Source organism: Gymnoscopelus braueri, assembly GCF_963280865.1.
Source record: "Gymnoscopelus braueri genome assembly, chromosome: 11".
Taxonomy (NCBI): Eukaryota; Metazoa; Chordata; class Actinopteri; order Myctophiformes; family Myctophidae; genus Gymnoscopelus; species Gymnoscopelus braueri.
This window is the reverse complement of record NC_137613.1, coordinates 32,867,708-32,883,972: the sequence shown is the minus strand read 5'-3', so window position 1 is coordinate 32,883,972 and position 16,265 is coordinate 32,867,708. Positions and strand designations below refer to the sequence as shown.

At 40.7% G+C, this 16,265-nt stretch overlaps 2 protein-coding genes across 2 annotated transcripts; both read left to right on the top strand.

Moving 5' to 3' along the window:
• Nucleotides 1-1,980: 1,980 nt before the first annotated feature.
• On the top strand, nt 1,981-7,614 carry gjb9b (gap junction protein beta 9b). Its single transcript, XM_080442445.1, has 3 exons — nt 1,981-2,105; nt 5,016-5,497; nt 6,574-7,614. The coding sequence occupies exons 2-3, from the start codon at nt 5,108-5,110 to the stop codon at nt 7,018-7,020; spliced, it is 837 nt and encodes a 278-aa protein (XP_080298571.1). The 5' UTR covers nt 1,981-2,105; nt 5,016-5,107; the 3' UTR covers nt 7,021-7,614.
• A 1,338-nt stretch (nt 7,615-8,952) lies between these two features.
• On the top strand, nt 8,953-16,005 carry pef1 (penta-EF-hand domain containing 1). Its single transcript, XM_080442106.1, has 5 exons — nt 8,953-9,028; nt 10,460-10,712; nt 12,634-12,789; nt 14,141-14,284; nt 14,467-16,005. Exons 1-5 carry the CDS (start codon nt 9,002-9,004, stop codon nt 14,694-14,696), a joined length of 810 nt encoding a protein of 269 aa, XP_080298232.1. The 5' UTR covers nt 8,953-9,001; the 3' UTR covers nt 14,697-16,005.
• The last annotated feature ends 260 nt before the right edge of the window (nt 16,006-16,265 follow it).

Sequence of the window (16,265 nt, the reverse complement as noted above, 5' to 3'; positions counted from 1 at the left end):
GGTTGGTGCTTCAAATTGTTGTTGTTTTAAGCACTACTGTACATCACTGTATTGCCACGGAAACTCCTAAAAAAAACACTTAGGTGGGTTGGGCTCATCTCTGGCTCGTTCCTCCCACCTGAGGAATGGGTGAGACTATTTGCCACAAAAGACAACTACTGTGAAGGATTAACTAGCTGATAGTTGTTACTGATCCGGATTCAGTGTGGTGGACTTCCTTTAAACACATGCAAGAGATCTTTTTAAATGCCGGAAATTCTAATAGTGTGTGTCAGGGGTCATCACCATGCCAGCTCGTTATCGACATTTTCATCATATTTTATATTTTTTTCATATTTTATTTTTGTCACAGACATACAAAATAACTGGTCAATAATTTTACCAGAAACACAAATGACTAGCCCAAAATGTAAACTAGTGGACTTGTAATGTGCCGTAGTGCCAGTATGCTACATATTAAAACTATAGACTAGTAATGTCTGCATAAACACTAGTGCCACAAACACTGAGCCTGTGTGTGTGTGTGTGTGTGTGTGTGTGTGTGTGTGTGTGTGTGTGTGTGTGTGTGTGTGTGTGTGTGTGTGTGTGTGTGTGTGTGTGCGTGTGCGTGTGTGTGTGTGTGTGTGTGTGTGTGTGTGTGTGTGTGTGGCGTGCGCGTGTATATATATATATATAGATAGATAGATAGATAGATAGATAGATAGATAGATAGATAGATAGATAGATTGTACATGGTACAAATGGTTGAAATTTCAGTTCCTTAGTTTATTTCTTTTTCTCAGTTCTCTGTTTACTGGAAATATCTAGTCAAAGTTGAAAAATAGTAGTAGCTTAATAAACAGGTAATACAGGTGATGTGCTCTCCAACATTTCCCATACTCAAGGCTATGTATGATGTCAGCAGTGAAACAAGATCCACCCTGGTAAACTCACCCAGGTGCTGTACAGAAACATAAACAAAAATTATGTACAAGAATACTTATTATCATATAGGCATTACATTTGTTTCATCTTTAACAGAAGATTTTTTTTTAGAACACTACAAATAGAGCTAGAATCCTAGACATTTAGACATTTATAGGACAATATTGTACACTTTGTACAAGTTCAATCAATACGGTACAATACAATCTTCTGTTCCATCCTTCTACTTGTATGGATACCTTTTCAGAACTTTTCATTTGAAGTAATTTCCATTTAAAAAATGACTGTCTAGACATGGCATATTATGTAATCTGAAGTTGTCCCTTATCTGTTGCCCTACTCGTCGCCTGCCATATGCAAGTGTCATATTTACATTCCACATGTGTGTAGGTGTGTGCGTGCGTGTGGTTTTGCGCACAAATATGTGCGCACTTGCTGGTTCAAGGTGTGGACTTCTTGTAACCTCCCATCTATAATGGCCTCAGCAAACAAGTGTTGGCCCATGACCTGACATGAAGCAAATGTGTTGTAAGTGGGACGTAAAGGTTAGACACACAGACCCTTAAGGGTCCATTTTCCACACTCTCAGAGTTAAATGAGCACTTGGGATTTTACTGGCCGCACCTGAGACCAGCATGGAACAAAGTGTTCATGTGGGCCCAGCCTGAGCCTTCCTCCTGAATTCAAATGTGCTGATTTGCATCAATTTCACAGAGATACCTGTCCTTTTACATGCAAATCTATGCCAATCTATGACCATTAAAATCAGCTCCTGTACCTGCCTGCCTACCAGTGTTGTGTCTGCTTGACTTTCTGACTGTGTGTCCATTAGTTTGCTTGACCGTCCATATTTATTTCCCCCTGTCTCTCTCTCTTATCTCTCTTGCATCTCTTGTCTTCTCCCAGATGCCTCAAGGCAGGCTTGTTCTTGTCAAAAGGAGGGTTGCTAAACAGGTCCAGAATAGAATTACAGATAATGTGTCATGTGTGTTTGCGTATGTGTGTGTAGTCTATGATGCTCCACCCCTAGTCCCACTCAAACATCTGTAGATCTAGCTACAACCACACCCCTCCCCCTCCCTCAATCCAGGTGAAGTCAGTCTCTCCAGGAAACAGACAGAAAATATCTCGCCTTTCTTTTAGTTCCTGAGGACACATCTCTATACTCTGCTCTGTCCACGGTAAGGCACTATGTAATTGAATATTATTTCTGAATGTTTACCCAAAGAAGTAATTTATAGGACTAAAGGTGAAAAAAAGAAAGGATCACCGACGGACAACATATGCAAGTCTGTGGGAAATGGGAATCCGAAAGGACTTGAGTAATACTTGTTGGTTGTAGGGGACTTCACATGTCAAGGAGCAGAGAGCTGAGTCCAAGTGCGTGTGGAGCAAACTTCAGCAAAGAGAAGCAAAGACAGATTATGTAACTGGTGGTAATATCAGTAAAACATGTCATACAGTATATATTTGCTTGGCCTCGATAATCCCTTCTGATTGATGGATTTCCGCTCTGTTTTACCATCTCTGAAATAAATTATATGACAAAAAACAATATATACCAATGAAATAAGATCGCCTACTAGAGATTACTGGGGGGGAGGGGGAGGGGGGGGCACTCATTGTTACTGAGATGTTGTAGGGCAAACTGACATAAAGACACCAGGCTTGTGGTTACTGAGGTATGTAAGCTAGTTCAACCTGTAGAGCCAGTCACAGCCACAGATCTATCACACTGTCAAATGAGCTGGCTGGATAGGACAGGCTATAGGGATATAGGTTATAAGAGAAATACATGATGACAAAGATTACAAGTTTTTGATCGTATATCATGGATTCAATCATGGAAAGACTGCTTTTGCTTGGTCTTTATAACTCGATGCGAGCTGATCCATTCTGAACTCATAGGCCTAAGCATTTCAATCAAAGCAAGGATATGGCTGACAGCCTTGCTTCACATCTCAGCAGCATAAAGCACTGCTAAGGAACAGCAAGGACCTGAGGATATGCATCGAAATGCACAATAAGATCAAGTCCACTGATCGCGTTATCCAGTTAGAAGCAGACATGGACGTGGGTGACATTTATGTTCTGCGTTGTATCACTTGAGTGTGTTCAGCTAAAGAAATAAAACACCGTTCTTTAAGTGCTGTTAGAATTCTAGGGTGTGACAGACTCATTTGACAGCTTGGCATGTCCACAGTAACGCTGACATGTTGAATTCTGAATTCAAATACCCTACATTAGTGGAGAATGAATTGAAATGGAGAGCTTGTATTCAGAGAGAGAGAGTCTATTCATCAGAACATCATGATTGTATGAAAACACAAGTTGAGTTTGGTTCAGAGCCATATTCTTGGAATCGTAACGACAGAATCCTTTTTTAGGTTCACATGTGTTCAAAACCAGATTTTATACATATATAAAATGTTCAAAGCCTTCACTCCTTTAAAGCTAATGCTCTCCTGCCACAAGTGCCACTCCAGTGAAACTCAAGGTGTCACAAATATTGGAATTAACTTTCAACATTATTAACCCATTTAGACCTGAGGCCGAATCTAAAAATGCCTTCTAAACAGTTTTTTAGCTGACACAGATGCTTTATGCACACATGCACGTGCACATGCACACATAAACATTCACACATCTAGACACTGTGACATCCACCCATCCTCCAACTGCCCTCAGAAAGTGAGAGCTGTAGAAAAAGAAAGTAATACAGACAGACATCAAACAAAGAAACAACAAATACGTTTTTAGTCATGTTAAAAGAACAGACTATACTTAAATGTTTGGTCTGAAATCCCCTTTCTCTCCATCTCAGCAGAACAGCCACAAATCTTTTACTGATCAAATTATATTCCTCACACTTTGTTTTAATAAACAAAAAATGCAATTGCTATTCCAATTTATTCAGATGACAACGGCCGGCTGCCGACACTCGCCGTTAAAATGGCCATAGTGGATTGCCTATACTGAAAAGGAAGGATTGGGCAATGACTCATTCATTGATGGGTAACGAGTCAGTATTGAGAAGGTAGCACTGCATAAATACTAATCAGCAAAGGCCCGAAGGGAGAAAGTGGAGAGTATGTTTAAATGATGAATGGTTGCTGCGCAGTCCCACAGGCAATCTACGTCTCAAGGACAAAACTGTCCATTTGTATTGTTTGTTTGTTTGTTTGTTTGTTTGTTTGTTTGTTTTGTTTCCCAGAGGAAAATTCCTTCTACCTATTACAATGGCCCCTGAAATTGGATGTGTCTTGCATTTCCTCTTTAAATGATAAAAAAGGAGTATATACTACTATTTGTGTTCTGTGTGTGTGTGTGCGCGTGCGTGCGTGTGTGTGTGTGTGTGTGTGTGTGTGTGTGTGTGTGTGTGTGTGTGTGTGTGTGTGTGTGTGTGTGTGTGTGTGTGTGTGTGTGTGTGTGTGTGTGTGTGTGTGTGTGTGTGTGAGAGTGTGTGTGCGTGCGTGTGTGTCAAACTTTTTTTTTTTTTACAAACTCCAGGAATATAATATCTCAGATATTCACTTTCAGATGTACAAAAGTGTACAGAATGTATATAGAATACACAGAATATCTAGCATTTTATATCGATACTGAAGCATCATAATACTTAAATGAAATCTGATACCTTAACCCATTCAATCCGGGTTAGGGATTGAACCCTAACCCGCATCTGTGTCATTTTAGATTTTAGCTAAGCATTATTTTATACTTTGGCTATTCAAAACATAGCAGATATACAAGCTCATATGAGCTTGTAAATCTGCATTTCTTTTTGAAACATCTTTAGCAACGTTTAGCAAATCTTTGAATATATATTTTTTAAAGCGAACATTTGTAACTCAAATCTTTGCTTCTGGGGGGTCCCTGGACTAAATATTTTGAGATGGGGGTCCGCGGCCAAATACATATCATTTTGGGTGGTCCTTGACATGAAAAAGTTTGAGCACCACTGATATTATCGCAACATACGTTTTTCAGAAACCTGTGAGGATTTATTTGTAGATGCCTTCCTGGATTGAATGGGTTATTTATGCTCAGCCTAACATCATTTATTTGTCGTTATTTTTCTTCAATGGCAGATCACCAGCCACCATCTATCCCCACCTGCCCCCCTGTCCCGGGATTGACCTGCCCCCTTTGTGTTCTCCCCAACCTCCCCCAAGCAGCAGCTATGAACTGGTCTGGACTCGAGTCCCTGCTCAGCGGGGTCAACAAGTACTCTACCGTGTTCGGCCGGGTCTGGCTCTCCATGGTCTTCGTGTTCCGCGTCATGGTGTTTGTGGTGGCCGCCCAGCGGGTGTGGGGCGACGAGAGCAAGGACTTTGTCTGCAACACGGCCCAGCCGGGCTGCGTCAACGTCTGCTACGACAGCATCTTCCCCATCTCCCACATCCGCCTGTGGGCCTTGCAGCTCATCTTTGTCACCTGTCCCTCGCTGATGGTGGTGGGGCATGTCAAGTACCGCGAGAAGAAGGACACGCAGTACACCGCGACGCACGAGGGCACCCACCTGTACGCCAACCCTGGGAAAAAACGGGGAGGGCTGTGGTGGACGTACCTGGTGAGTAATCTGTACTCGGCAACAAAACAATAGAGACGCTTCATATCAAATGCTGGGTTTATGTCTGATCCTTGCTAGACCTGCTAGTGGGGCAATATCAGTCGGTCCATCTGTCCACCGCTTTGGTCTCAAACAAAATTCAAAATGTAATGGATCTCATCCCATGAAACTTGCTGAGCAAATTCATGCTCCTCAAAGGATGGCCCGTACTGATTTTGATTAACTAATGGTCTCATGCCAAAAACTCCAATTGAACACACAAGATCTCAAAATCTAATTAACCTTAACTATTTGTGGCTCCATGACCTTTCCTCTAGCTAGCACACACATGGGCAACATACGGCCCGGGGGCCGGCCCCGGCCCTTTGACAATTTCGATCCAGTCCTCGAAGTCCTCAAAGAAATTTTTAATTATACAATATAATGTTGCAAAATATCCATATTTATATCATAATGCAATTTTGCACGGAGTCTTATGCCTTATGGCAATTTCTATTATTTTAAAAAATAATTTTAAAATACTGAAAATAGCTGATCTACAGCGACGCGTTGTGAGCTTGTAGATCGGCAATTTATTTTTATTTTTATGCCAAATAAGATTAGTCATAAGGCATAAGACGCCGTGCAAAATAGGTCATATGTTTGATAATGTGAGAGATACAGTACAGCAGTAAAAAAGAATATATATTTTTTACCATATCTGTCGTGTCTATCAAATTCCTGCAGTTTTAACATATCAGAACAATGTGTTTCAAGTTTCAATTCAATAGTCCAAGTTGTGGCCCTTCACTCACTTTATCAAACTCATTATGGCCCCCTGGAAAAGAAATTCTGCCCACCCCTGCTCTAGCTCCACACTCAGTGCAACATTCCCAGTTGTTTAGTATCCTAGATAGGCTACTAACTACCCTTGTTATTACATCCTAGTTTATCTTATTTACTATTTACTATTGTCCTCGTAACACTCTAATCCCTTGACCACTGAAAGATTTTCATGGCACAACTTTACTCTTTATAAGTTGCTCTGAATAAGAATGTCTGATAAATGCCTAAATTGTAACTTGCACTCACTATAGGCGAGTTTGATCTTCAAGGCGAGCTTCGATGCCGGCTTCCTCTACATCCTGTACCGAGTCTATGATGGCTACGACATGCCCCGCCTGTCCAAGTGCTCCCTGGAGCCCTGTCCCAACACGGTGGACTGCTACATCTCCCGTCCCACAGAGAAGAAGATCTTCACCATCTTCATGGTGGTGTCATCTGCCGCCTGTATTCTCATGTGCATCTGCGAGATGGTCTACCTTATCTGCAAACGCATCCAGAAGCTGGTCAAGAAGAAGAAGGAGAGACAGAGGAAGATGTTCGCGGAGAACCATGAGATGAGGCCCTTGTCCCGGCCCAGGCCCGAGTTCATGTCAAAGTCATCGGTCCGAGTGGACCCCACCAATACAGCCTCCATCCAGAACCTCAGCAATGTCAAGACAGAGGCAGGACCCTCTGAGAAGACAAAGGACATAGTGTGACTTTCTGAGTGGAGGGACTGAGTGAATTTTGGAACTACACAACGCTTTCAGAACACCTTTTTGAAGAACTTCTGCCCAAAGACAGAATATGTTGAAATATCTTGTCAACTCAGAAATCTTCCTACAAACTTTGTGTACATACCCTGTACAACATTACATTCACAAGACTGGAAGGGAGGGGGGCTGAAATGCAATATGAATATATATATATTTTTTCATCGTAATTACTATTTCATTATCCATTGTTATTGTTTCATTTGGGCTATTTTTATTTTCTATTTTGTGAGGAACAAAATTGTACCTGGAAGGAAAAGGAAAAGTATGGAATTGGTTAGAATGAATGTACCACAACATTATGTAATATGTTGAATATCTTTAAAAGACATAGAAAGCACAATACCACACACAACAAAAGAGCACTTTCATTGTACATATTGTACTTTGCTACAGATATAGAATATTCCTAATAGAATGATTTAGGCTACAAGGTTACATTTGATAGGGACCACTACAATAACACCAGTAGCCTAATTCTTAGATGATGAATGTTTGTAATTCTGAAGTAAGATTCTCTAATTAAAGTTTGTAATTTTGTCTGGCTATACATGTATTTATTTATTACTGTGATCCATAAAGCTATTTCTCTCTGAAAATTACATGACATGGTCCTTCTTTCCTTGAGCTTCACATTCTATGCAATCTGGTGCTTTAATTTAAATAATAAGTGAAGCTTATGTGCTCTCCTCTCTGATCCACACTGGCAAACAGAACTATCAAAAGTCAAATATTTGATCAGTCCGGAGTCAATGCGAGGACATCAATTTTGATCAGAGCGAGAGAATGAGTGAATGAGAATGAGGGAGGATGAATGAGAGATGTAGAGAATGGGTGACAGTCGAGAGACAAACAGAGAGAGAGAGAGAGAGAGAGAGAGAGAGAGAGAGAGAGAGAGAGAGAGAGAGAGAGAGAGAGAGAGAGAGAGAGAGAGAGAGAGAGAGTTTTGATTGATTGAATACTTTATTAACAGTTTGCAAATAGTACAGTGGGTATGATTATTCAATGGTACTAAAAGGATAACACAAAAAGCCCCTGAGGGCTCGTTTCCATTGTGGTCCATGACTCCTGTCTGACTCCTCCTGAGTCCTGACTGTGTTTCAATTTTCAATTCACAGAGAGAGAGAGAGAGAGAGAGAGAGAGAGAGAGAGAGAGAGAGAGAGAGAGAGAGAGAGAGAGAGAGAGAGAGAGAGAGAGAGAGAGAGAGAGAGAGTCTGAGAGCGAGCGAGCATTGTTCTGTAGCCTATAATTAGCAGAGGAGGAGAATAGGCGTGTTGACTTTGTGGGTCCATTTGGTTTCGGGTCTTAACCCACCCAGTGAGTGACTCATTTAGTTCATCATATCTTTTCCATGTCGTCATGCGGTCCGGGGCGGGGCTTGAGGGCGCGGCTTTTGACGGACACGTGAATGCACCAAACAGGGCGGAGCTCCAGTCCAGCCTCGGCGGTTACGGATGCGTCGCAGTGTTGCCAGGTCTGCTTATTATAAGCGACGTTGGGCTTGTTTTTCTGTAAAGTTGCTTGTAAATATTGGTAGTTGCGGATCGCGGTTTTGGGGGCTTTTTTTTCCTAAAGGGCAGCTGCTTATTTGGGCTTGGCTCCTAATTTTGTTTAAAAAACAGCGGTTCTCAAACGTTTTCATGTCAAGGACCCCCAAATCCGCAGACCCCCGCCCTTCTGACAATATTGTGTGCTACAGAGTAGACCCCCATACAAGATTTGTGTGGATTTGAAAAATATTCCACAATATTCACTTTTTCCCCCCCAAGATTGTTTTTGTTGAAAATAGCAGCCGACGCATAGGTTTAAAGTGCTCGTGTGACCTAAGTTGCTTATTTTTGGCTTATTTTTTTTTAAGACCTGGTTGCTTATTTCTCTCGCACAACCTGGCAACACTGATGCGTCGTTGTAGGAAGTAAATAGAAAATGAGCTTTCATTACGGACACGGTCAGGTAAAAAAAAACTCTTATTATTATTTAATAACAATAATAATAATTCAAGTCAATAATAGTGACTGCTTTGATGTTTGTGATAAGTAATGGTTGGCTATTATTACCTCTTTAGACATTTAGACTGTAAAGAAAAGTTGTATTATTCACGACAGAGCTTGTAAACGAAGGCATGGTCGCTGTTAAAGAAGGATTATTACCATCACATTACAGATTTATAACACTTATTTGTTGTGCATCGTTGTCACCTATTGTTACATCTATAATAACGGTTCGTGTGTGGGACAACAAGCTGCTACTTAGCTAAATTATCTTCTCTTAACCAGTGGTGGAAAAAGTACTCACATTCTTACTTACGTAAAAGTATCAATACTGCAATGTAGAAATACTCTGTTACAAGTAAAAGTCCAGAATTCAAAATTGACTTGAGTAAAAGTATATTGGCATCAAAATGTACTTCAAGTACTACTAAAGTAGAAAGTACTCATTATGCAGAAGGTTTTCTAGAGTATATAAAACGCGATGCAACGCCTTGCGAGCTTGTAGATCGGCTATTTTCAAATAGCCAAAGTTTAAGGGCTGAAGTTGTGTGTATGTTTTGTAATTCACGTCTACAAAGTAATTAGTAACTAAAGTGGTCAAATAATAGTAATGGAGTAAAAGTACAATATTTTCCTCTGATATATAGCGGAGTAAAAGTATTGGAAATTGAAAATACTTCAGTAAAGTAAAAAATACCTCAAAATTGTACTTAAGTACAGTACTGAGTAAATGTACTTAGTGACTTACACCTTACGTTAGTGATGATGGACAAAGTGTCAGTCAGTCAGTCCAGCAAAACGTATGTTGTTGTGCTGCTGAAAATGTAGTGAGTCAAGCTTCCCAGCTAGATGGTGAGATGGTGAAAGCTAATGAGATCATACTGAAAACAGTGAAGCTACCCACCACACTGCTGGGAAATGGGAACATTTCCCAGTACTTATAGCTAGCTAGGCTACTGCCCAACACTCAAAAGTAACACTGAACTTATGATTGCAACTAAGTAGCCTGGGATCAAGACTATCATAGATGTATTTTATCTAGTTTACTATCTAGTTTTTTATCTAGTTTACCTTTGTGTCGTAGATACGAAAGTAAAAGTCAGACTCGATAAATGATAGTCTTGATCCAAGGCTAGATTGCAAGATGAATGTGCTCATCTGTTGCAGTATTGTAGGCCTACAACTAGCCAGTATTATGCACTTGATTGATTTATTATTAATCCTTCAGAGGGGAAAGTCATTTTGCCACCACACATAAAGACAAACAATAGCAACAAGCATCTTTTACCAGTTAGTACCACCTAGGAAAATAGAATACGTCTCCCACTCAACACAGTCTGCATCGTCTCATATTCATCACAGTGACTCAATGAACTTTGCTCTCTCACTGCAGGGCTATCCAGGGGCCAGCGCACCATCTGGCGCTCCATACAGTGGTGGAAGTGGTGCATATGGACATCCCCAATCTGCCCCATACGGAGGTGCTGCAGGACCAAACGGAGGGCATTATGGTGGGTACGGTGCCCCACGACAAGGGGGACCATATGGGCCTGGACCAGGCAGTGCCCCTAGTGCCCCTAGTGCGCCTTATGGTGGTTATGGCGGACAGCATCACCAGGGAGCCTATGGACACCAGGCTCCTACAGGTAACTACACAGGATTAGATTGCATCGCTTATATGGATGTAAAACTAATTGTATGCCTTTGTGTATATGACTGTAATCGGTACAGTGGGCGCCTGAGACCTCTGGGCACCGTTTATTTTAATTTTTCCGAAAACATAAATTCTATATTCTCATAAATTGCAACCATTGCAACATTCAGCGACATTGAGGTGCCCACTGTACTTATATGCTATACGAGCAACCGCTGTGGCCTTCCATCCCGCATTGTTTACAGTAAGGAAGGAAGTTTAGAGGAAACATGACTTATCGAGACACGGTCAATAAATATGATGACAAGTTGAAGCCACATCGATCAGCGCCACTCCTCACACGAAGGCTCTCATTCTCTCCCCCTGCCTCGCTTTTGGTCGGATGATGGATAGTTAGTGACTCAGGCTCTCGCTCCATGGCTCACACAGTCATGTAGAGACAGTGCTCAGTTTGTGCCCCTCAGCAGGATTACACTGCTGGAGTGATGACTCGGGTAATACTGACTGAGGGCTACAAAAGGAGTGTGTGTGTGTGTGTGTGTGTGTGTGTACAGCTTACTAAGTGCATGTGTTCAGGGCCAGGCATGCGTGTGTATTTCTACTGTATGTAAGAGATTTTACTCTGTTTGTGTGTGTTGATGCTGAGTCGAGTCACAGAAGCAAGCCCTTATCATTCCCAGCAGCGACAGCAGCACCAATCAGGGCCAGGCCTCGAGTGACACTTATCCCTTGCTCCCTCTTCGTTTTTCTGACCGTCAGCCAACTCACCCCACCCCCACCCTCCTCGCTTCATCTCACACTGGACCTTCCAGAACTCATACTCTTCTCTGCCCTTAATTCAGCTTAGAGCCCGCTGATATATCGGCCCAATATTTGCCCCTTTGTGTTATATGATGCCATTGTTTTGAGGTTTGCTCACAGAGTTCATTTCTACAATTGTTTGACAACATTAGAAATGTTAATATATTTCATAGTCATATCGGTGCACAATCCACATAGAAGAATCATCATATCATTGGTCTCCCGCCCAAGATATACAGGCCCTGCAACAGGGATGTATAACTAGGGCATTTAACATGTTGTTAAAATGCCTGTCAATCTCTAGCATAATTCTGCTGGTTTAATTGTATATTATAAAGTGAAATAATATGCAGTGTGTCTTTTCAGTTTAAATGTTTGGATACGATTCCTATCGACTACACCTGTAATCAGCCATTATTTCAAGCTTTGTTATTATGTGCTTGTATTATCTTACACTTTGCATACCCCCACCGCAATCATTCTTTCAATTGTTTTTTTTCTCTCCCAAAACTGTAAACTATGTACTGTTTTCAGCAACAGATAGTAGCCATTTTTGGCAACTGCTCTGCACTGTTAATTATGTGGTTTGCGATTTTGTTGATTATGACATCAGGAAGATGACTAGTATTCACAGTTTTAGAAGCAGTGTTTATTTTTATGGCAGCTGAACACTGACTGGGATGTTTGAGACTATCACAGATGTGTTATTTCTTGTGATCATCTTTGTGGTTTGAGAAACCTGGCAGTGTGTCAGTTTCAGCTGTCAGAAATGTTAGATCAATTATTTTGCAAACAACAAACTAGATAGACTAGATAGTTTTGTTTCAAAGGGCTACTCCAAATACAATAAATCAATAAAAGTATTCCGCTGCTTCCCTCTACAGTAAACTTTGCCCTTTTATTGTTTATTTTATCTCCTTGCATATAGTTAATTATAACACTAGACCTAACAGGATGGGATATAACAAACACAATGAAATCAACAGGCGTGGCACAATGAAGAAGGAGACAATGATGTTTGAATATTAATATCCTCAGATTAATAGAAAGGTTTAAAAAAAGGTTGCTTGTCTCCATCCCTCACCAAAGTCTCCATCCTTTACCCACTGTAGGTAACATCCCCCCGGGCGTTAACCCAGAGGCGTACCAGTGGTTCCAGACTGTGGATACAGACCACAGTGGCTTCATCACCCTGAGGGAGCTGAGACAGGCACTGGTTAACTCCAACTATTCAGCATTCAACGATGAGACCTGCGTTATGATGATCAGTGAGTGAAAATGTAGCGATGTTTACCGAAAAATAAATAACTAAAACCCACTGAGGTGCTGCAACAGGACTGTCCATAATAAACCAACATTCAATGTCATAATAGTTGTGAAATAATTGTTTGTTGTTTAGAGTCTTGCAGTCCAGCAATGTGAGGTGGTTAACTTCCAATACCCAACTCTAGTATTATTTTGTAATTTCAATCATAGACACTTATCCAGCCAAAGCTGCCTGCCACGGTCAAAAACTGTAGCATACCTCCCTCCTGTTGTAACGCCTGGTTTGTTATGTTCCTGTGGTGAAATTGTGACACAGGGTGAGACAATACAGGAATTCAACAAAATATTTGGGGTGATATGGATTCTAGTGGTCAGACAAAGGGAGGAGAGAAGTAGAGGGGAGACAGGTTGAAAGGGCAAAGGAGAAACCGCTCAAACGAAGGTGAACTGTAATCACATGACATTGTCATCTATCAAGGACAAATTGTTAACTACTCAGGATTTTAAGGAAAATAATACGATTTTAACTCTATAACTGCCAAAGACGTTTATAAACGTCTTTGGGCCTTCAGCTATTGCCTGCCAAAGACGTTTAAAAACGTCTTTGAAAAAAAAAAAAAAAAAAACTTTTTTCAAAAAAAAAAAAATTCTAAAAAGATTCTCTAATTATTTAAGATTGACACCTTTTCGATATTCCAAACGAATAAGGAGATAACAATTCCCAAAGATTTGCTGCTCCATCCACTTCAATGTTAAAATTGAAACGGACAAACAATTCACAATGTTTTTTGGTTTGAAACTACTGGTTTTGAGCTATTTTCAAACATCAAACAACACATGACAACAAGGTCAAATTGACCTCGTTGACATTTGTGAAACCACACCTGAATCTCATCTGTGATTAGAAATTATCTGGGATCAATCATACTGGAGAAAAATATTCTGTGGCTATGCGAAAAGGTACCAAAATCGGTCAAAACCCTGGCAGAGGCTACAGACTTTTTGAAAAAACTCTGGCAGGGTAAGAGTTTAAGGGGTGAATAGAAACTTTTTCAGTGTTTGAATGACTAGTCGAGGACGAATCAATTACTCCAACAGTGCCACCTCTTTGTCTGCATGTCCCTGCATTCTGCAATGACTGAAGCTATTCATGAACCATTATGATAAGGAGGAAAATGTGACTACTGTGAATCACCTTTCGATTATGCATACAGATACCTTCAACGCTGAATAACCGGCCTGAACAAATATTAATATTTAAAGTGTTTAAAGACATAATCATGTTGTCAGTATAATATGTGTATAATATATATATATGTGGTTGAATGTGTGATTGAATGTGTTTCTTAACAGACATGTTTGACAAGACGCGGTCGGGGCGCATGGACCTGTTTGGGTTCTCAGCCCTGTGGGGCTTCATGCAGCAGTGGAGAGTTCTGTTCCAGCAGTATGACAGAGACCGCTCTGGCACTATCAGCGGCACAGAGCTGCACCAAGGTACCGGCACGTTTATGCATTAATGCATGCATGTTGCAACGCGTATGTGCAAATGTCAGTATGTTTGTGTGAGCCTCAAAAGCTCAGCATCATATATTTCTATAAAACCCTCCTACATATTTTACGGTGTTTGTGGTAGTCATCGTTTTCAGCCCTCTCGTCTTATTGTTTTCTCCCCTCAGCCCTCTCCCAGATGGGATACAACTTAAGTCCCCAGTTCACTGAGACCCTGGTAGGTCGCTTCGGTGCACGTGGTGGGCGTCCGGGCATACAGCTGGATCGCTTCATCCAGGTGTGCACACAGCTCCAGAGCATGACCGAGGCTTTCAGGGAGAAGGACACGGGCATGACTGGCAATGTCCGCATGAGCTATGAGGATTTCCTCTGTAGCGCAGTGTCCAGGCTCATGTGAGCGCACATCCTCTGGTTATTATCCAGCTGCACTGGGTGGACAGTATAACTGAAATGTTCATGTGTCATACAGATCTTATGGGTTCCCTTGTGGCTCCCACGAGGACCTCCAGCTGTTTATTTTAGTACCAGTGCACATTGTTACAGGGATCAACAGATCATCATGTCATTACCCAGGACAACATGAGGTTGCTTCAAATTCAATATTGACTAGCCATCAAGGAGGGCAGCTGAATGGCATGAGTTTCACTAGGGGTCAGTATTACTAGAGCCAAAAAGGTGATTGGACTGGCATTACTATTAATGATCTACATGCACATACCTGCACTTCTCAAGACTGACAGATTAATTACCAAGCTTATCTCTCTATCCAGGTGGTCTAGAGTTGCAGTGGCTACTACTATAAATTGTCTTAACTATTAAGACAATTGTATCAGTACAATAATCAATACTGATGTGATTAAGCTAGTGTTAATCAAGATAAATGGTTTGTACTTTAAACCACAAGCAATCATTTTTGTGTGGTTCAACACCATAGATCCCCCCACACACTTATTTTAAGTTCAACTTTTGTACAGTAACTGAAAAATAACAGACACGGATGTTCTTGAATGGAAGAAGAGAATGTAATGACCAGTACCAGACCTCTGTTTAATACTCATGCCATCCTGTATTCTCTGTGTACAATTAGGGTATTAGTAGCTTTACATTATACAATAGCTGTAACAGACTTGCTGAGGACGGGATGTTTACAGGAGATAATTATTATTTTGTTAAGTTTTATTATTTCCTGAAGTACTTCCATTTAATTGCAATTGATTGACTGTGCTTTGTGCCGCAAACCTGCTCACATGCAGCCTTATTTTCCTGTGCCATTGAAGCCTCCTATATATCACAGGTGCTCAGTACTTCTATAAGGTATTTCCATTGCATAGGTGCACCCTATATTAAGGTGCACAGCTTGTGATTTAGCAAATGGGATACTAAGTTATAACAGTAGTTCCCACTACCACTTAGTGAGAATTTCATCATTGGTTTTATTTCAAATCTGCACCTAATTAATTCTATGCCTGTATTTATGATGATGATTTTTCTCAAAACTGGAACAGTATGAAAAAGTGGCATATAGACATTTTGTCTTAAGAACCAAAGAGCCAGTTTACCCATTTCATTTCAGTGACATGGGATCTTCCATAACTGAGGGGCCAATATTTTGCCAATATTTAGCATTTAATGCACTTTAATGCATTTTGAAAACATTGACAGGAAATGTATGTGTGCCAGAACCTAATAAATGCTTTTATATCACATTAAGATGTCTGTCATTTTTTAAATTAAGGTTTCATCAAATATCCCTATAACAACCAATATCACTTGTCCACCAATCCAGAGATGCATAATATTTAGTTATTGTCTATGGTTAAATACATTTAACATGCATGTATAACCTAAAGCTTATTACCAACATTTCACTTCTTGTACCATGAGTAATAAATAAACCCCTCTTGATTCTTGAATAACAATAGCCCACTGATACAATGTTCTTCTCTATAGCTTTCTTTGAACCATT